The sequence below is a fragment of the Diceros bicornis genome, chromosome 28 (genome assembly GCF_020826845.1).
Source record: "Diceros bicornis minor isolate mBicDic1 chromosome 28, mDicBic1.mat.cur, whole genome shotgun sequence".
NCBI lineage: Eukaryota > Metazoa > Chordata > Mammalia > Perissodactyla > Rhinocerotidae > Diceros > Diceros bicornis.
This window is the reverse complement of record NC_080767.1, coordinates 28,087,775-28,108,042: the sequence shown is the minus strand read 5'-3', so window position 1 is coordinate 28,108,042 and position 20,268 is coordinate 28,087,775. Positions and strand designations below refer to the sequence as shown.

The 20,268-nt window shown below is 39.9% G+C and overlaps 1 protein-coding gene across 1 annotated transcript in view; it reads left to right on the top strand.

Moving 5' to 3' along the window:
• C5 (complement C5) overlaps positions 1 to 14,698 on the top strand; it is a 92,056-nt gene extending 77,358 nt beyond the window's left edge. The window contains exons 34-41 of the mRNA XM_058524745.1: positions 3,750 to 3,852; positions 4,295 to 4,369; positions 4,485 to 4,590; positions 5,691 to 5,774; positions 6,688 to 6,777; positions 9,260 to 9,343; positions 13,853 to 13,991; positions 14,560 to 14,698. Coding sequence (XP_058380728.1) covers positions 3,750 to 3,852; positions 4,295 to 4,369; positions 4,485 to 4,590; positions 5,691 to 5,774; positions 6,688 to 6,777; positions 9,260 to 9,343; positions 13,853 to 13,991; positions 14,560 to 14,698 — 820 coding nt within the window. The remainder of the gene's footprint in view (positions 1 to 3,749; positions 3,853 to 4,294; positions 4,370 to 4,484; positions 4,591 to 5,690; positions 5,775 to 6,687; positions 6,778 to 9,259; positions 9,344 to 13,852; positions 13,992 to 14,559) is intronic.
• The last annotated feature ends 5,570 nt before the right edge of the window (positions 14,699 to 20,268 follow it).

The following is a 20,268-nucleotide window of genomic DNA, read 5'->3' as shown; positions in this document are numbered from 1 at the left end:
TCACATTCGCCTGGTAAAATCCCCGGCCTTCATCAGCCAGTGGTTCTGAACTCAGGCTGTACAGTGAAGTCAGCTGGAGGGCTTTTAGAACTCTCCACCCTCACCCCAGAGGTCATTCTAATGGTAGCCAGGGCTGAGAACCACTGATGCTGAACCCTCTGCAGACCAACTCCAGAGGCCGAAATTGGCCACTGTATTCATTTCCTATTGCAGCTAGGTAACAATTTACCACAAACAATGGTTTAAAACAACGCAAATTTATTACCTTACGATTCTGGAGGTCAGAAGTCCTAAAATCAGGATGTCTTCAGGGCTGCATTCCTTCTAGAGGCTCCAGGGGAGAATCCATTTCTTTGCCTTTTCCTGATTCTAGAGGCCACCTGCTTTCCTTGGCTTATGGCCCCTTCCTCCATCTTCAAAGCCAGCAGCACAGCATCTTCCAATCTCTCTCTAACTTTGATCCCTGTTGCCATCATCATTTCTCCTTCTCTCACTCTCCTACTTCCTTCCCTTATAAAGACCTGTGCAATTACATTGGACTCACCCAGATAATCCAAAATAATCTCCTTATCTCAAGATCCTTAACTTAATCACATCTGTGAAGTCCTTTTTGCCACCTGAGGTAACATATTCAAAGGTTCAAGGGATTAGGACATGGACATCTTTGGGGGCCGCTATTCTGCTTACCACAGCCACCATCCTAAAATGCTTATGAAACTGTAGGTTTTTGAAAATACGTATATATACCTTAGCGATGACACAGAGCAAATCAGTTAAGTGGCAGAGCCAGAACTAGAACACAGGCTTCTTCCCTCTTCTTTCCATCATTCCTCGGTACCTCCTGTTGTGTTCTGTTTCCTTAACTCTTTCTTTTCTTAATAATAGTGATTTCTATGGCTGGTATTTTGCTGTTTTTACTTATCATCTCACGTGATGTCAAAGCACAAAGTACGGATAAATTAGAAATTTCCTAGAGTTGTGTCACAGATTAGAGCTGAAAAGGATTTTAGGGATGATATAGTAATCCGCTTATTTTAGAGACCCCGAAGAGGTGAAGTAACCTCCCAAGTTCTTGCAGAGTTAGAGGCAGAGCCAGGACCTCAAACCCCAGATCCTGACAGCCAGTCCAGGATCTAAATCACCTCCTTCAGTGTAATCTGAGACCACTGACCTCCAGGAACAGCTCATTGTCTCTCACCTCCTCCTTCCCAGTCAATCCCCAGCCCTGTTTGTGGTCCCCAGCCCAGTCATTCTCTTCTTAGGATTACTTCACCAGCCAGCCTGCTCACCATCCCTCCTTTCTTCCTTGGCCAGTCGCTGCTCTCTGTTCCCCCTCAAATATCCTTCCTCATTCTCTAATGTCTTTCCATTAAGGTCACTCTTTCCCAGGCAGCTTCCTTCCTCCTAACTGCCATTCCTGCTCTTGGGTACCTCTCTTCTGGGGGAGGGGGCATGATCACAGTTGTCTTTAAATCCATAGCACTTGTCACAGGGAGGTGTGAGCAGACGTGTTCTGGGCAGAGCTAGAATCAATGTGGGGGACCCTACAGTGAGGCACCTAGAGTGGGGACAAGAAGGGCTCTCTGATAGTGGAGTGGGACACCTGTGGAACAGCTCCTGCCATGAAGTGCTCAAGGGACCTTCAGCACTCAGCTTACTTCTCTGGGCCTCTTCTGTAAAGCAAGGATATTGGACTATCTGATCTCAAAGTTTCTTCCAGCTCTAACGTTCCACAGCTCTGCTATACATAAAAAGGCTCTCACCAAAAACTCGGTCATTTGAATTCATTGACAGGAGGCCTAATTTCACATTGTTAATATACAAAAGAAAGCAAATAGAGGTGTAATATTGAATATTCTATCCTTTGGTTTTTATAAATCAGGGACAAAATGTTCAAAAAAGCCAGGTGGCATATGCTTTTGGCTCTGTGCTGCTGAAGTTAGGTTGGATAAATTCCAAAAGTAACCGTGTAGTACTTATTCATGTGAGAAATTCTTTCCTTCAAATATTCTCTCTCCTGATTAAAAGAAATGCCAGCACACAGTTTCTGCGTTCAGGGGTCTCTTTCGTGTATTTAGCTTTTTACAACCTCTCTCTTGTATTCATAAGAAAAGAAAAAAAGGATTTCATTTCTCTCCTCCTCTCGGAACAAAATGCCTTTGGGAAAGATTGCTGTCTTTGGCAGCAGGCAAAGGGCTTCTTGAAAGGAAGGTTTCTGTTCCATGGTTGAAACAGTTGCCATGGCAACCAGTCATCAAGGCTCCAGCAACTTTTCATAGACACTCTCCACTCGGGAGGCCCTTTTCCATCCTGTTGACAGAGTATTTGCATCTGTGAGCAAGAGTTCTCTACTTCTGGTGACACTCACTCGTCCAGTTAGGGAGATGTCCCAGATGTCGTATTACAGTTCCAAGTTGCCTTATATTCTGTCCTAAATTGTTAATTTGGTGAAAAATAGGGTTAAATTTTTATAAGACAGAAATTTTATAATATTTTAAATTATATTGGTAAAACTTCTAATAGGGTCTGCTTTATATATGCCCTACAAAGTGTGGTTGGGGAAAAGAGATTCCCTGCCACCACACTAACTCTCATAATACCTCCCATTTCACTAATACTCATTCCTTGAAGTGAGATCAATTCATTTTCCCCCTTTTGAAGCTGTTTTCCCAGTTTCTTCCTTTAATCCTGACTGCTTTTCCAAGCGTCACTCTCGAATGTCCAGCTGCCTCTCAACCATCTTGAGGGGAAGCTGGAACCTGAAACTCAACCTCTGCAGGACCACTCTCACCCTGCCCCAGTCCCCAGTCCCTGACCCACTAACTTACTCCTCTTTGAAATCTTCTAACTCTGCTTAATGATCACACCAAGGCTCTGCCACTCAAAACGAAACCTTGGAATTATAACAAATTAAAAATACAAGTTTCCACTTCTTCAAAGTTAATTTTACAAATAAGAAAATGAGCTCTAGAAAGGGAAAATAATTTGTGGAAATCTCTCAGCAGCATTGAGATAAAACCCACGTTTCCTGATTCCCCATTTCAGTGTTCTTTTCTCTCTTATCAGAAAACAGAAAAACATGCCAAACTCTCATTTTACCCCTTTTGCCTTCTCCTTAGCTTCCCCACAAGCACCATTCCTAGACAAAGGATAGTCCTGGAAACATTTTTTAAAAATAAAGTATCTCATGTGGAAAATTTAGAAAATAGAGAAAAGCATGGAAAAGAAGAGAGATAATCACTTATAATTTCACCATCCAGAGAAAGTAGCTGCTAACATTTGAGTGTATTTCCTTCCAGTCTTTTCCCAAACATGCTTATTGAGCCTCTTTCCAATATACAACCAATTTTCTTCTTTGAGTATGTTCCATGAGGAAAAGAACTAGAATGAGAATCAAGAAACCTATGCAGCTCTGAGGTGAACTAGTCATGTGACCTTGAAGAGGTGCCTTACTGTCAGCCTCAGTTTCCTCAACTAGTCAATTAAGAGCTTGGACTGAATGACTTCTGTGATCTCTTCTAGCTCCAGAATAGTGGTCCATTGAGATTATCAGTCAAGTGAGTAAAAAGTTAAAATAATGATTCAAAGGTCTGTTGCAACCCTAAAATTCAGAGGCTGCAATGTATATATTTTAGAGAGGCAAATAAATGGAGACCCAAATTCAAAAATCAAAGCCTACTAAGGAATAGGGCCTTTTCTTAGAGAATCTTATCCATTTATTTATTCCATTTCCTAATCTCTTCTTTTAGCTACAAGCCCAGCAGAGAAGAATCATCATCTGGGTCCTCCCATGCAGTAATGGACATCTCTTTGCCCACTGGAATCAATGCAAACCCAGAAGACTTAAGAGCTGTAAATGTTTTCTTTTAAATATTGTTATGGATGCCTGGTTTTCTTTACTGCATTATTTTACAGACAAAGCTATTTCCTTTCTGTAAATGTTTTCTTTTAAATATTGTTATGGATGCCTGGTTTTCTTTACTGCATTATTTTACAGACAAAGCTATTTCCTTTCATTCTAATATGTCACTTTCATAGAATCACCTAGAATATTCTTTCCAAACCAACAATCTACCTGTTTTGATTTTTCAAAATGAAGTGGGGGCATATATTTGCATGGTCCAAAACATGTGAGTGCATATAATAACACGTTCAGACTTTTTCAAGATGAGGAGCTGCTTCGCTTCTTGAGTAGTGGATTACAACCCACGATCTAACATTGCATCCTCAGATGAACGCGTTTAAACAAAAAGATCATAAAATTAAATTCAAGCTTTTCTCTTTTCTCTATTAGCTTGTGGAAGGGGTGGATCAACTATTAACTGATTACCAAATCAAAGATGGACATGTTATTCTGCAACTGGATTCGGTAAGCTCCACCTCCCACAATTCTTCATTTACTATTACTATTCAAAATTTATAGGCTAAATATTATGGATCTCTTCTCTCCTATAATTTCCTTAAACTTTGAATTTGTCAAACAGATTCCTTCCAATGAGTTCCTTTGTGTTCGATTCCGGATATTTGAACTTTTTCAAGTTGGATATCTAAGTCCTGCTACTTTCACAGTGTATGAATACCACAGACCAGGTAATCAACTGTGCTCTAAAATTTCCTCAGAAGACTATTTTCTATTTATTACAGAACTTTCGGAAATCCACTAGAGGCCTGTAAATTTTATATGGTGCCTCTTTTAGGGCTCACTCTTCACAAAAGTCCCAACTTGGACACACAGACTACTGCATAACATTGAGCAAATCATTTCATGTCTCTGGTCCTCAGTTTCTTCATTTTTAAAATAACTGGATTAGATTGCTCCTAACTTTTAAATTCTTTGCCTCAAGTTTATTTTTGTTGTTCATTTTCAGTATTCATTGCATCTCTCCTGTTTACAGAAGCCTACTTTCCCTACTATTTCTTTAATCCTCCCAGAATCAACTACTACTCCATCTATATTCTCATCACATTCTGCAGAGACTTCCATTATATCAGTTGTCACATTGCATTGTAATTATTTGTTTGCATGTCTTTCTCACCAACTCCAGACAGAATGTTTTCATCCTTGTGCCCCTAGCATCTAACACAGTGTCGGGTACACAATGCATATCGATAAATATTGAATGAATGACCCCACATTTGGTCACTCAGCCACTTCTGAGAATGTTAAGTGATTAGAGAGCTCTTTGGTTCACAAGACAGATGGCTCCACTTTGGACAGTTCTACTTGTTAGAAAATTCTTAAAATCAACCAAACTCTGATACCTGTTCAGTCTAGTTTTATCATTTGAAATCATACAGAACATACTTAGCCCAGCCTCCCCTTGAGAGACAGAATATGAATTTATATATATATGCTTTTCTTTTCTTCTCCAGCCTAAACAACTACAATTCTTTTGATAGACTTTCATGTAACATAATTTCCTCTCATTCATGGACGCACCAAATATTTTCATTCTAAGAAATGAATATTGAACAGTAAAATGTCAAGCACAGAAGAGGAGATCATTTTGAGGGTAGAGGCACCCATGCTAGCACAGGCAATTTATCATTTAACCTCCCTGGGCCGTAGCTACAAAAAGAAGGGTTCGAAATAGGTGATCTCCAAGGTCCCATGAGAGAGACTCACTGATCAGTAAATGTGTTTGGCATTAATCAAGCCACCTCTCCTAACTACACTTTCGTTGCCACAGATAAACAGTGCACCATGTTTTACAGCACGTCCCAGCCCAAACTTGAGAAAGTCTGTGAAGGAGCAACGTGCAAATGTGTAGAAGGTAAACTTCGTTTAGCATGTTTAGGCTGCACGCTTGTTTAAAGCAGCCACTCATAATCTGGGCTAATCGGGGGGAAACTGTTTGATAAACCGTTGTTTCGCAGAAGTGGAAATGTAGTCTCAGCTGATTGAAAGCTGATTCCTTGAGTGCTGTAGAGCTACTTCTCGACAACGCCTGAACACCCTGATAGTTGCTGCTGTCCGGAGGTGCAGAAACACCATCCAGACAGTTGCTGGGTATCAGAGGGGTAACAGGATGTGACATTCTCACTTGGCACCCGGTCTTTTAATGTTCTAGGCAGAGGCTCAGGACTGAGCCGCTAGCTCCTCGTTCTTTCCCCTTGTCCTTCCCAGTTAGTGACATTCTCTGTTTATTGGCCAGTTCCATTCAGTCTTTCGTGACTTCAAGGCAGCCTTTTTAGCTAAAAAAAAAAGACCTGGAACTCTCCAATAATCAACAAAATTCATTGGGCTGGTTTGGGTTTTATTTTGTTTTTCAAAATCCTTAATATCTACACGTTTCTTAGGTACTTATCGCATTATCTTATAGCTATGAAACAGTTAAATTATCATTTTGGTTCCTTCAAGGGACTTTTGATTTTATTCAACATGGGAGCTTTTCCTTCTTTCTTTAATGGAAGCGCATACATTTTTAAAGAGCAGAAAGTGGAGTGACTACTCATTCTAAGAATAGGTCTCATATCCAAGATTTTGTTTTTGTTTGTTTTGTTTTGTTTTTGCTTTATATAATGTCTCACTTTATGGAAGAGGAGAAAATGGACAGGTCTTAGGAATCTGGTATTTGTAAGATCATATTGCATTGTCTCAGGGCTCATGAGAACTATGTTTACTCCCAAAGAGAGTGTCTGCTTCCTTACATTAACTTGACATTTACCATTTTTCACAAAATCCAGCTGACTGTGGACAAATGCAGACAGAATTGGATCTGACAATCTCTGCAGATACTAGAAAAGAAACAGCATGTAAACCAGAGATTGCATACGGTAAGTTCAAAAGTTCAGTAAACACGAAATTTTGGGCCAGCCCCGTGGCTTAGCGGTTGGGTGTGCGAGCTCCGCTACTGGCAGCCTGGGTTCGGATCCTGGGCGCGCACTGACGCACCACTTCTCCGGCCATGCTGAGGCCACGTCCCACATACAGCAACTGGAAGTTTGTCCAACTATGACATGCAAGTATCTACTGGGGCTTTGGGGGAAAAAAAAAAAGGAGGAGGATTGGCAATGGATGTTAGCTCAGAGCCGATCTTCCTCGGCAAAAAGAGGAGGATTAGCATGGATGTTAGCTCAGGGCTGATCTTCCTCACAAAAAAAAAAAACATGAAATTTTATGAATACATGATCAGTTAGGAAGATCAACAACTTTACATAGTGATTATACGGATACAACATTCCACGTGTTCCCTTGAAGGAAAACACCATCAATTTTCAGCATTAGCACACAAAGTCATTTATCCTTCTGCAAAGAAATACGATTTTCATTAAAAATAATAGGAGTGAATTGCACACCCACCCAGGACACTTTACTCCAGTAGATCCCATTGAATCAAAGGCTTTAAAACATATTAAGAAAGAACTTTTGAGAAGCCACAAAGGTATAAGATTTCAGATTTCCAGTCTATTAAGCAGAGCCAGAGACAAAGGTGGTTTTGGGGTTTGGGGTTTTTTTGAAATCCCTTCAAAGACAAGGTAAAAATATAAATATGAAATAATTTTTAATATATGCAGAATTGCAATCCATGTTTGAGACTCTTTCCATTTCAAAAGGAGCGTCTCCTTCTGGTTGTTCAGAGCTCAAGCTAAATCAAATGCTCAAGTAGAGTTGTAGTCTTGTCTCAAGTTCCTCATAGAATTAGCTCCTTTGTTTTCTATCCATAGTTTCTAATGTTTATTTCTGGTTTTTTTTTTTTTTAGAAAGAGAACATATTGTACACTATCTCAAATCTTTTCTTGAAAATTGGTAGGGTGTTATTTATAAATAAAAAATAAGTACAGTTGATTTGGCACCTTGCATTTACTAACTGCTTTCATATACGGTTTCTCATTGGAGTCCCAGAAGACCCCTTTGAGGTAACAGAGGGTTAGCTCTATTTTACCGGTGAAGAAACTGAGGCTCAGGGAGATTAAATAATTTGCTCAAAGTCATACAGGAAGTAAGTGGTAGAACTAGGATGTATCCTGGTCTCCAGTATTATTTTCACTATATTAGACTGAATTCTCTTAATGGAAATACAGCCATCAGAATGAATTTTGTATGGTTTATAGTCTTTTCTTCAAATTCATCTTGATATTTTTTAAAAAGCTAAAAAGCTGCCTAACTCAGCCAAGACCCACTGGAGTTTTTAAAATACATGGAGACTTAAAGACAATACTATATTGTTTTAACAGACAAAAATTTCACTAAATTTTTTCTTTCCTCATTTTAGAACTATTTTAACCTTAAATATTAGAAAATTATTTTAACACAGAGAATAAATGTAATCTGGATTTAGTTTATTACTTTCAAGAAAAGACTTAGCTGGCTTTTTTGGAGACTGTGGATTGATACTAGAATAACAGAATAGAAACAAAATAAAATAGTTCCCTCTCCGCCAATGCCCACAGTAGGTCCATTGTCTATATGCACCATAACGACTTTTTCATCTATTTTAAGCCACTAATTTACACAGCCTTTGGTTCTGCCACAATGAGTTCACTCACTTATATATATATAGCTAGCTAGGTAGCTAGGATCTCAAAAATGGGCAAAACTTTAGGTCATTCAACCCCATCGAAAGCAAAAATAAAAGAATCTTTTCTCAGGCCACATAGAAGGACTAGGTCCCTTCAAGCTGATCATTCTAGAACTGAGGTCAAACTCACCATGGATTAAACACTGATGCCTGAAAGAAGAGAAAACAGGATTGGGAGTGGCTTGCGTCCGATAGTTGCCAATCCAAGCAAAGACGAGTCAGAAAACAGAATCCTATCAAAAACCAAAGATCAAAGCCAGTGGAGATATCTGAGGAATCGAGGCAATGGAACAAGTAGGCTTATGTGGTGGGCCTGAATGGTAGATAAAGGCCCCTTCTGGGGCCGTGCAGCAGGGGAAGGGGCTCTTCCAAGTGCCCCGTGGGCACGACTCCACTAATCTTATAGGATCAGAATCTGAACTTTACATCTAACAAAGCTTTATTTCATTTGTATTATGTGCTTCTGTCTTTTAACTTAGTATTGCTCTTATCCTACTCAGCCTGTTCTGTAATGGTGGCCAGGGCTAATGATTCCAAGTAGAATGAATCATTAGAGTCCAGACCAGTAGAACCAGACTGAGAGATTTGGGAAGGCTTCTTGGAAAAAGTGAGATCTACCTCAGGGTACCCATAAGAGCTTTCCATGCTTCATTTCTCATTTGTTTGACAAATTCTGGCTTCTATTAAACATGGCATTAGTAATATTAAGCATGAACTGTTGTTTTTTTGTTTACCAGCTTATAAAGTTAGTATCACATCCATCGCTGAAGAAAATGTTTTTGTTAAATACACTGCAACCCTCCTGGACATCTACAAAGCTGGTGAGAATTCATTCATTCATTCCTTCATTCAACAAATATTTAGTACTTACAATGTGCCAGGCACTATGTTAGGTACAGAGGATACAACTTGATTAAGACAGCCAGAGTTCCTGCCTTCATAAAGCTTGTATTCTATTTGAGGAGACACATTTTTTAAAAAAAGGAAAAGGACAAATAAACAATTATAAATAATAACAAGTATTATATTTGAAACAGACATGGAATTAATGGGGGAAACTCCTTCAGTGGGATAACAGATGGCATCTTATAGCAGATGATTTTAGGAGGTAGCCTAAAATCATTTTTAAAGAGATGGAGTGGAGGGTAGAGAGAACCAAATGTGCAAAGGCCCTGAGACAGCAAAGAACTCGGCCCCGTCAGGGAACTGTAAGGACACCCCTGGGTGACAGGACTATAATGAGTGAGGGAAAGGCCAGTGAGAGACAAAGCTGAGAGAGAGGCAGGAGCTGGGTCATACAGGCATTTATAAGGCACGGTAAGAGATTTGGATTTTATTCTAGAAGTCCAAAGGAAAGCTAATAAAAGGTTTTAAGTAGGCAAGTAACATGATCTGATTTGTGGTTTTAAAAGATCATTCTGGCTTCTATTGGAGGGAGCAAGCGTAGAAACAGGGAAACCTGAGCCTCTGTGAAGTACAAAGCCTTGGGTCAGATGCCATGTGAATTACGATAGGATAAGTGAGAGTTGTAATAACCAGTACAATAAACTGAATTCATATGCAAAATAACATATAAAACAACTTTTTAAAATATGTTCCCTTCTATTCTCTAAGTAAACTAAAGTACAGATATCATAAACTGCTTGTCAGATGATGTAAATTGTCACACAAATGATCCATTAAATCATTCCAATAGTTCCACGGTTTTTTTTTAAATTTTTTGTTTATTGCAGTAACATTGGTTTATAACATTGTATAAATTTCAGGTGTACATCATTATACTTCTATTTCTGCGTAGATTACATCATGTTCACCACCCAAATACTACCCACATAAGTTTTTGATTTTTATAAATTGTCAGTGTTATTTTGCTGGATTCACTACAGGATGCCCCTGTTTGAGGTTTGATTTGACAACAAGGAACCACATCAAACTTTTCCAATTACATCTCCATTGAATTGGTAATCATTACATGACCTATAGTCTCAATAAGTAATTTTTCCTACTAGCAACAGTATTGTTCGTGGTACTGAACCCTCTCTCAGTTTCCGCTAAACTAGCAATAATTACATTCAAAATGTTTCTAGTTCCCATGATGCTGTCTGACATTTTTATGTATCCAATGTATCTCCATTAATAATCACCTAAATCATGAAAACAATTTATTGAAATATATTTATTTTTCCTAATTCTCTTAATTTTTATTCCTTTTCCACTCTCAGAGTTATACAAACATCATTTGACCAAGTTTCAGGGTTCACAAATTTTAGAAAACATAAAAGTTCATTACATTTTTCACTTTTGTCATTAAAAGCAAAATCATTTTCATATAACCAGCTTTTCTCTTAAATTAATATTTTCTGTTGTTTTATATCAAATGGCATATCAGTCTTCATTTTGTAACAGCTCTTTACTTTTATAGTTTCCTTTACTTATTTTTACATAATCAATTTTATCATTCATTCATTAATCTGTCAGCTTATTAAAGCTGAAACATTTTTTCTTGAACACGTAATGATGATATTGACATAATTGCTAGAATATGATAGGCAAATCACTAAAAAGTATATATATTCACTTTCTAAATGTGTACTCCCATATGACAATATCCATCAAAATGAATCTGTCAGACTTGATAGGATTTCCAAACTGCCTCGGCTGTCCTAGCGGTATGGGCTACTTGTCAAATCCAAATATTTTTATAATTTTCATTATTGCAATTTTTAAGCTCTTCGTATTATTACTTAATTCTGTCTAGTGTGTATTAGATATATGGTAGTAAATACCAAATTTATGAAGACAATATTTAAAGTGACTTTTGCTTGGCTTGTATCTTTTATTGTATTATGCAAAGACACTTGATAGGTGATTCAGTCAATGCCAAATTGAAACAGCTGGAAATTTCAGAATTTTTGCTGAAGCCCCAGACTTATCCCTGGTTTTACATTTGCACCAATAAGGTGTTCATACAAATATTCCTCACTGGCTCCTTTTTCTCAAACCTCAGCAAAATAGTTTGAGAGGTTGTTCAGTTGTTCCTTCCAGTACCTTGAGATCATTAAAAAACCATTAAACCATCTTCAAAGTCCTCAGTTTTTCATTTTATGTTATTAAAAACACTTTTTATATTAAATAGTTGATCTCAATAATGAAGGAAATTTTATTTTATTACCTTATTTATATTTTTGAAAAAGCTGTGTTCTCACTTCAGTAGATATAAATTTTTCAATAAGGAGGACCATAAATCTAAATTACTACAATATGTTTATATTGATGTTTTCTCTTTTGAAATTCTATCAAGCATTTCAAGTCTGAAAATGCTTGATTATTTTTAACCATACACTAGATAGAGTTAAAAATTCTAATAATACTTTCCAAATTTTTATTTGCTTGATCAACACTGATAGAAAATTTTTCTGGTTTTTATTATTTTAAATGTTTCACTGTATGAAATTCATTTGTGATGCTATTTTATTTTTCCCCATTGATCATCACAAATTTTCTTTATTTGAACCACAATTGCCATTCTGACAAAATAGGTAAGTGTTCAAAGTTTTGATCTTCCCACAAGCCAACTTTCGAGCAACACTTGCATCCAACATTCACGTCATGAGCAATAATAAGCCATTCCTATTTTTACTGAAATAATCAAGTGCTTTTCATTCCAGAAATACAAATTATTTGTTTTATTTTGTACTGGTTCTTGCATAGTATCAAAAGACATTCCAGACTGTTCTGAATGTTGTGTAACGTCGTATGATTCCCGAGCTGCAGTTCTCTATTAATATCATTTCTTCTTTGTTCTCCTGTCAGTTCAGAAGATTCATATTTATGATATTTAAAAGGAAATGTCAAGAAACTTTTGCATACTTTGTTATCTGTTCATTCTGTGTGTTCATTTTTAGTATATATAAATTTTGAATTTATATGAATATCAAAACACCACACACTTAACACTTACACGAGAGTTGCTGCACACTAACAATAAACCAAAATAAAAACTAAACTATTTAGAATCAAAGGCAACTATGTAGTCCAAGGATAATAATAAATTGATGTTTCTCCTAAAACAGGTTGCTTAGAATAGGTGAGGATATAAATGAAAATAAGATTAGTGATCGTCGAAGCTGAGATTTATTAACTATTCTTTTCTTCTGAATATGCTTGAAATTTTCCATAACAAAAGGTTTTTAAAAATAATACTAAGGCTCCATGCAGCCACACTGCTTACCCTAACAGGGGCTGAACTGGCAAATAGTTCCGGGAATGTGGCTTAGATGTTGCTGCAAAAGGAAGTCACATACTAATAGTCATCGAGAGAGCCTAAGAAAATTAGCTTGAACTAATGTGTGTACACTAGAATTTATATTACTAAAGTCAACCATTTACACAGTTGCTATTATGTACTATTTACCAATGGGTTCAGAAGATTTTCAGGATTTTAATAATTAGGATGACTCCGCCATAGTTTAATAGCTGGATATCAGTCCTGAATATACAGCAATGAGTCAGACCCAGTCCCTGCCTCAGGAAGTTTCCAGCCTAGCTGAGGAGACAGACAGGTGGAGTAAAATATATTGTGATAGAAATTCAAGGATAATGGGATTAAGTGGGAGACAGATGTTTATGACAAAGAGCATCAAGGAGTGTTTACTAGATACTGTGAGAATTGAAGATGGGTTTAAAGATGGGTAGAAATTCAATAGGCCAACATGGGGAGGAATGCATTCCAGGTAGGAGAAGCAGCTTCTTGACTACTTCTGAGTTCTTTGGGAATCCCAAAATTATCCTCCTTAAAATTTTCCAAGTCTTTCACGTCTTACACTTTTCTACAAAATTGCCCATTGCCAGCTACCAAATGCTTTTTTATTTTACTATATAACCTACGGCGATTAATATTGTTCAACTATAGAGAGGTTCTTTTAATTCCTGGTTCTACAAGGGCAATAATAATAAGCACTTATACAGTGCTTACTGTGGTCTAAGCACTTTTTGTGTATTAACCCATTTTATCTCACAACAGTTCTACAAGGTAGATTTTATTGTTATGCCCATTTTTCAGATGAGGGTCTGAGTCCTTACACAGAAAGCATAAATCACTTGTCCAGGGCCACACAGCCAGGAAGCTGGGATTTAACTCAGAGAGCCTGCCTGACTCCAGAGTCCGAAGTCTTAACCCTGTGGACATCGCTGCTCTCCAATAGCCACTAGCTGGCCGATATAAACTTATGCTGATTAATAAGTAGCCATGAGAAACCTGAACACTTGAGAGAGTTTATAATCGTGACATTGTAACATGAATGTGATAACCTTACTTCTGTGTCTCTCAGGTGAAGCTGTTGCTGAGAAAGACTCTGAAATCACCTTCATTAAAAAGATAAGCTGTGCTAATGCTGACCTGGAAAAAGGACAACAGTATTTAATTATGGGTAAAGAAGCCCTCCAGATAAAATACAATTTCAGTTTCAAGTAAGTCACCAATATTTTGTAGTCTCTGATCTTCCCTCCAAAACTGAGTGTAATTTATTCTTAAATACATTACATGTTTGTTATGTGCCCTGCTGTTAACCAAGAAACCATTAGGAGCATAAATGAAATCATGTGAATTTAAAATAAAGAACTACTTAACATCATCAGGGCAGCTGAGGACTCGCTAATGGAGAAACCAGCTGAGCGCCTGGGTCTGACAATGAATCCCAGGACCTTCATCCGATCCCCTTACACCACATCTGCTCCCTCAATAAGATCTCAGACTGCTCTGTTTGTAAAGAGGAAATGTTTCAATACGCATTTTATTATCTGTTTTTTAAAAATAGACATTAAAACAGATGCTGTTCCTTGCCTTTAACCATGGGAGTGCCAAGCAGCTTCACAATCATCAGGGGTTTATGGACCTTTCTAGGGAGAGGCCGGTCTGGAAGAGTTTGGCCGACGGCCTGACCCCTGGGGACTTGAACAGCCTGGGCTCAACCAAGTTCGGCTCTCCTCTATTTGTGGTCATCGTCACAAATGCTTCGTTTTCATTTTTTCTTGGCAGGTACATCTACCCTTTAGATTCCTCTACCTGGATTGAATATTGGCCTACAAAAGCAACGTGTCCATCATGCCAAGCATTTTTAGCTAATTTAGATGAATTTGCTGAAGACATCTTTTTAAATGGCTGTGAATATGCCTGAAAAACTTCAGCTTTGCACAGTTTTCACTATGGACTCCTTTTGTGGAAGTTTCTTCCTTTTTGGTTTTTTTTTTTTTTTTTAACATTCACAGTTGGTCTTATTTGGAAAGCTCACTTTACTTAGAATTAGTGGCACTTACTTTTATTAGAGAACGGTTTTAAGAGCTGTAACTTTCTGAAATAACATGGCCTTGGGGGGGCATGGAGACAGATACTCATTCCAAGGTTATTGGACACCAGAAGCAATAAATTGGAATGCCTCCTAAAACCTACCGCTCAGGAATTTTTGCTGGGGACAAAAGAATAGCCCCACTGAAATGTAGTATCTTACAAAAACATGGCCTTTGCTTGAAAGAAAATACCAAGGAATGGAAAACTGATCATTAAAGCCTGACTTTGCTTTCAAAATGTGTGAAAAAGCGAAAAAGTGTGTTATTTTATGCTAGGTCAGCTTCAACCACACAAAGACAGGCAAATTGAAAGAGGAGAAAGGCGGTAGCAGAGACCTGAGAAGGCCTAACCTCAGAGCCCTCAGCAAACTGAGAAGGTAGGAGAGCTTGTTGTTGCCCTCTCCCTTCTATCGCCCTCTCCTAACCCCCATGGGGGTCCCTCTCCTCCCTTCCCTCCCTCCCAGCACATATTCATTTCCCCAGGAACTTGCTCTTGCCAATAATTGCTGTCCTGGAAGGCGGGCCCAGTGCAGTGACCTGGTGAAGAGAAACTGAGTGGGCCCCAGGAGACAGACCTTTGTTCTGGCCCCTACCAGGTCTCTGAGCCTCAACGTGAGCTTCATACAAGAGGATCCACAACAACAGGTTCATTTTTAAGTGATTTTGCAGCACATTAGCTCTTATGAAAGAGCTCTCACATGGATTCCCACTTATGTCCCAAGACGAGGTACAGGAATTATTATTACGCCCATTTTACAGGCGAAGACATCGAGGCTCAGAAAAATGAAGCAATTTTCCCAGCCTGGTAAGGGGCAGAGCAAGGGACCAAACCCCAAGTTTCTCTCTCAGTCTTGACGTATCCCTCTTCCACATCACGACACCATCACATTGTTGTCAGGTTTAATTTTCTAAGACTAAGGCATGGTGCAGTTGGAGTGTCTTAGATATAGTTTAACTAGCTGCAGTGAAATAGCACAAGGAAACATGAAGATAAACTCTGGACTGAAATGCATTCTTTTTTTGAAAATTCTTCATTTTACCCGTTAGGTGAGACTGCACGAGGCCTTGCGGTGTGCCTCATAAGTAATACTAAGATTTTCCACTTCCAGGAACTAAGGATTTATTTTTGTTAATGTCAAAGCTCACATTGTAGGCACTCCCTTGGCAAAAACAACCAACGTGTCCAATATGCCCAAACTCTCTGCCAGCCAGGGGTGAGGGCCCCTCCAGAGCAGGGCTGAAGTGTCTCCTGCCGCCTTCTTGCTGGCTGCAGGGTGAAGGGGACCACTGCCACATTCCGGTGGCACCAGAGTCTCTGAGCTATTGGGTTGCCTTCTCCCTGAGCACTGTGGCCTAAGTAACCCACAGTGCAGCTGAGCTCTCCAACATCAAAGCACGCCTCTGTGAATTAGCCTGGCACCATTTAGAAATCCGCCAGCACCTCCTCAGCTAACTCCTATGCATTTAGACATACTTCCTGAGTGAGGTTTCCATGTCCCTCCAAACAGGCTGGGGCCTCTACCCAACCCCTCACTTCTCTTCCCAGGCACTTGGAATTATTTACTTGATCATGTATAATTGTTTGCTTAGTGTGCAGCTTCCTGGCTCCACTGTAAGCCTGGGTCCGTGGGCAAGGTCTGGGTCCATTATACTCAGCACTGTCTCCTGCGCCTGGCACCACGCTGGACACATTATAGGGACGCAGTAGTGTTTGTGGATTCCCCACTGAGTGTGGGCATCAGAAGACCCAAGTTCTAGTCTTGGTTTTGCTCCTGGCGGGCATTTGGGACAAGCCTCTTCATCTCCTCAGTGGCCTGTAAAACAGGGGAGTTGAACACTCTAATGTCTCCTTTATCTATAACTCTAAGAAGATATTTTATAATCTTATGTTGTGAAACAGAAAACAAAACTGCATGGCATGTAAGCATCCAGATGTTGGGTATGTATTTCTTTCTGTAAGTGTGAAGGGAACTCATGGAAGTGAGTGATTGTGTGACCTGGAGGAGCTTCTGGAGGCTTCTTAGAGAAGGATGGGTGGATTTGGGTAGGTAGAAAGGGGTGTGAAGTTCTTTCTGGTTGAAGGGAAAAGCATAAGGCAGGTTTCCACTGGGTGTAAACAAGATGATTTAGGTGGGACAGATGAATATCGTTCATTTGAATAGCTATACGTTTATTTTAACGTGTAATAGAAAAAATATAACTAGCATATCAAAGCCATGATATACAATTTTCTTTTAAAATAAATTTATTTGTCAAAAAGTCAATTTAAGGAAAAGGTTTAAGTAAATAAAAGTATAAGTTGTCCTTAGGGCAAAAATCATGAGGTTGGCATGCACGTGATTGAAATTTAGGAAACTCTGTCTTAAGGAAATATGTGGAATTGACAATGAGCCAAATTTGAGGCAGGCAGCCTCGCTCCATATTTCTCGGTGAGGGATCTTAAGCCAACTTTCCAACCCCTGTGATGCCAATTTATTCAGCAACATCCAACAAATATGTATTGATTGGTAATTGTAGGCCAGGCCCAATTCTAGGTGCTTGGTACCTAGAGCCCTACCCTTGTGGAACTTGGATTCCATCTGGAAGAGACATACCGTAAACAAGAAAGACAATAATTAGGGGATTGGCCTGAATGTTAGAAGGTAATAAGAGCTATGGGAAAAAGAAAAAGTAGAGGAGAGTTAGGGAGATTGGGAGTGTGGAGGGAGGGGTTGCATTTTAAATAGAATGGTCAGGTCAAGGTGGGCTTCAATGAGAAGGTGAGATGTGAGCAAAGACTTGAAGGTGGTAAAAGAGTGAGCCATGTGGCTCTCTAGGGGACGAGTGTTCCAGGCAAAGGGAGCACGTAGTGCCCAAGCCAAAAGCAGGAGCATGCTCCGCGTGTTAGAGGAAGAGCAAGGAGGATGGTGTAACAGGTGCAGAGTGAGCAAAGGGGTAGCGCTGAGGCCAGAGAGGTCATAGGGACCAGATAGTGCAGGTCATGAAGGGGTATCAGCTTTAGTCAGAAGGAAGGGGGAGCCATTGCAAGGTTTTGAGCAGAGAAGCGACATGGTCTGTCTCACTTTTTAAAAGGATTACTTTAACTGCTAAGTTGAAAACAAGACGAGGGTAGAAATAGAGAGACCAGTTAAAGGCTACTGCAGTAAACCTGGCAAGAGATGATGGTAATTGAACCCAGTTGAGTTTATTCACTCTGCAATGGGGGAACACACACACCATGGGAACCATGAGCTTCTCAGTCAAAGGGTGTTAGAAAGGACTTATTATAGGATTTGGGCTTGTGTTGGATTATTTTAGGGAGAGTTCAGAGAAGTGGGGCTGTGCTGTGGATTGGATGCTGTCAGGAAGCAGGGGTAATCCTATGATTATCTTAATTCTTAGCTAACTGGGAAGAAAAGAAGTAGCAATCATTCACATTAGCCAGGAAAGGGGGCCATGTGGTCATTTTTGTGGTTTGGATAATGTTCTCGTTTTGTTCTCTGCTCAAACATGACTATGGAGAAGTCTCTTTTTGTCTTGACCCATTCTGCCTGATGCTGGTGTTCTGTGACATCAGACACACAGAGAAGGCCACAGCCTGGCTCTGAGAGCCAGGCCAGCTCTTAGGGACACCAAAGCCTTGCTCCCGGGCTAGCTCCCGGCCGCCGAGGAGGGCCGCTCTTCCCTTTCACAGACCCTTTCTCCTAGAAAATGCATGCAATGCACAAAGCTGTTTGTGCATTTCACTATTTCAGAGGCCCCGTGAAAGTCCTTGCGTGGATCTCGTGACTGAAGACCCTGCATCAAGAGTTGGGAATTAGCAGCAACTCTGGGAGGTCCTCAGAGACACAGAGCAACTCTGGATCACGTTTCCATGCGTTTTCTTTACTCCTGAAAACAGACTAATTCTGCACATGTAATGAGATGTGAGAAACATGTCACCGTGGACGTGATCTTTAACTTTGATTGGGAGATTAAAATATTCTTTTATGCCTCTGTGTCAAAAAGAAAGGAAGGAAGGACGTGAAGAGGAAGAAAGAAAAGAATGAAGGGGAGAGGGTGGAGGAACAGGAAGGTAAAGAGAGATGGAAGGAAGGTGGGAGGGGATTTTATTTTAAGACAAGATGAGAACTCCATTTCTAAGAACCTTCTGGATTCTTCTCAGCTGGCAGAGTCCCTGCCCTGACAGACATGTTGGCAGAAATGGATCTGTTCCTTGGAACGCAGTGTCTACTCCTTCACTGTTTCCATCATTATAATCAGATATGTGTGTATTACATACACAATCATGAATTATATAATCCTAAAAAGTCCAACCAAGAAGGACCTGGAGCTCCTCTCATCCAATTCTTTCATTTTCACCTGGGAAAACAGGCCCAGAGGAGCCAGCTTGCCAGTGACCACAGTGCTGTTAAGTGCCAGGGCTGGGCCACAAACCCAAGGCCTCTGACTCTTAGCTCGGTGTTCTTTCCACCACGCAAATAAGTGGAGGTTACAGAGAAATCAATTTTGGCTCCCTGTAAAGAAGTATTTTCTTACAGCCAGAGCCATTCAAAGATAGGATAGGCTCTCTAGGAGGGACCACGTTCCCTATCACCACCACCTTCCAGGAATGTTGCAAGAGCGATTCATGGTAGAGAGTTGGCCCTGATGACGTCGGATGTCCCTTTAGCTCTGAGAGGCCATTAATAGAAAGGAAAACATCTACTTTCCTTCCTTAAGCCTCTGTTTTTACATCTGAAAAATGGGAGTACTAATAATTCCCTCTTCGGAGGATTTCTGTGAGACATACACGAGATAAAACAGATCACGCTATAACATGACAAGCACAGTGCCTGGCACAATAAATGTAACTTGTGGTTGTTATTAGTACGTCCCTGGCACACAATAAGCAATAAATTCAACAAATTTCTTGCCTGGCATCATGGTGACTGCATTTCGTGGAGTATCCTGTCGACATTTTACAACCATCCCGTGAGAACTGGCATACTCTTACTTTTAGGGAGGAAGCAGTCGAGGCTCCAGGAAGCTGAGTAACCTGCCCTAGGTCACACACCTTTACAAGCGGTTGGAATCTTCTGGGCTCTGGGGCCCATGTTCCTAGCCTCTGAGCTGGACAGCCTTCACACACACTGGAAGGGTAGTACATTGTCTTTGTGTGCTCTTGGCAAAGTCTCTGCCTCTCTGGGCTTCAGCAGCCCCATTACCCAATGAGTGTGTTTCGTTAGATGCTCTCTAAGCTGTCTCCCTTGCTAGGGCAACAGCTGAGGCAGGTGAGGGCTCTGGGTACAGGGTACTAGGGCAGTGGGAACACTGGAGTTGGTGTAGAAAAATGAAGGAAGGCAGCACCAGAGACAAACTCAATAGATCTGCAAAATGTGTCCTGAAGTCATTTTCCACGTGGATACAACCCAATTTGTGG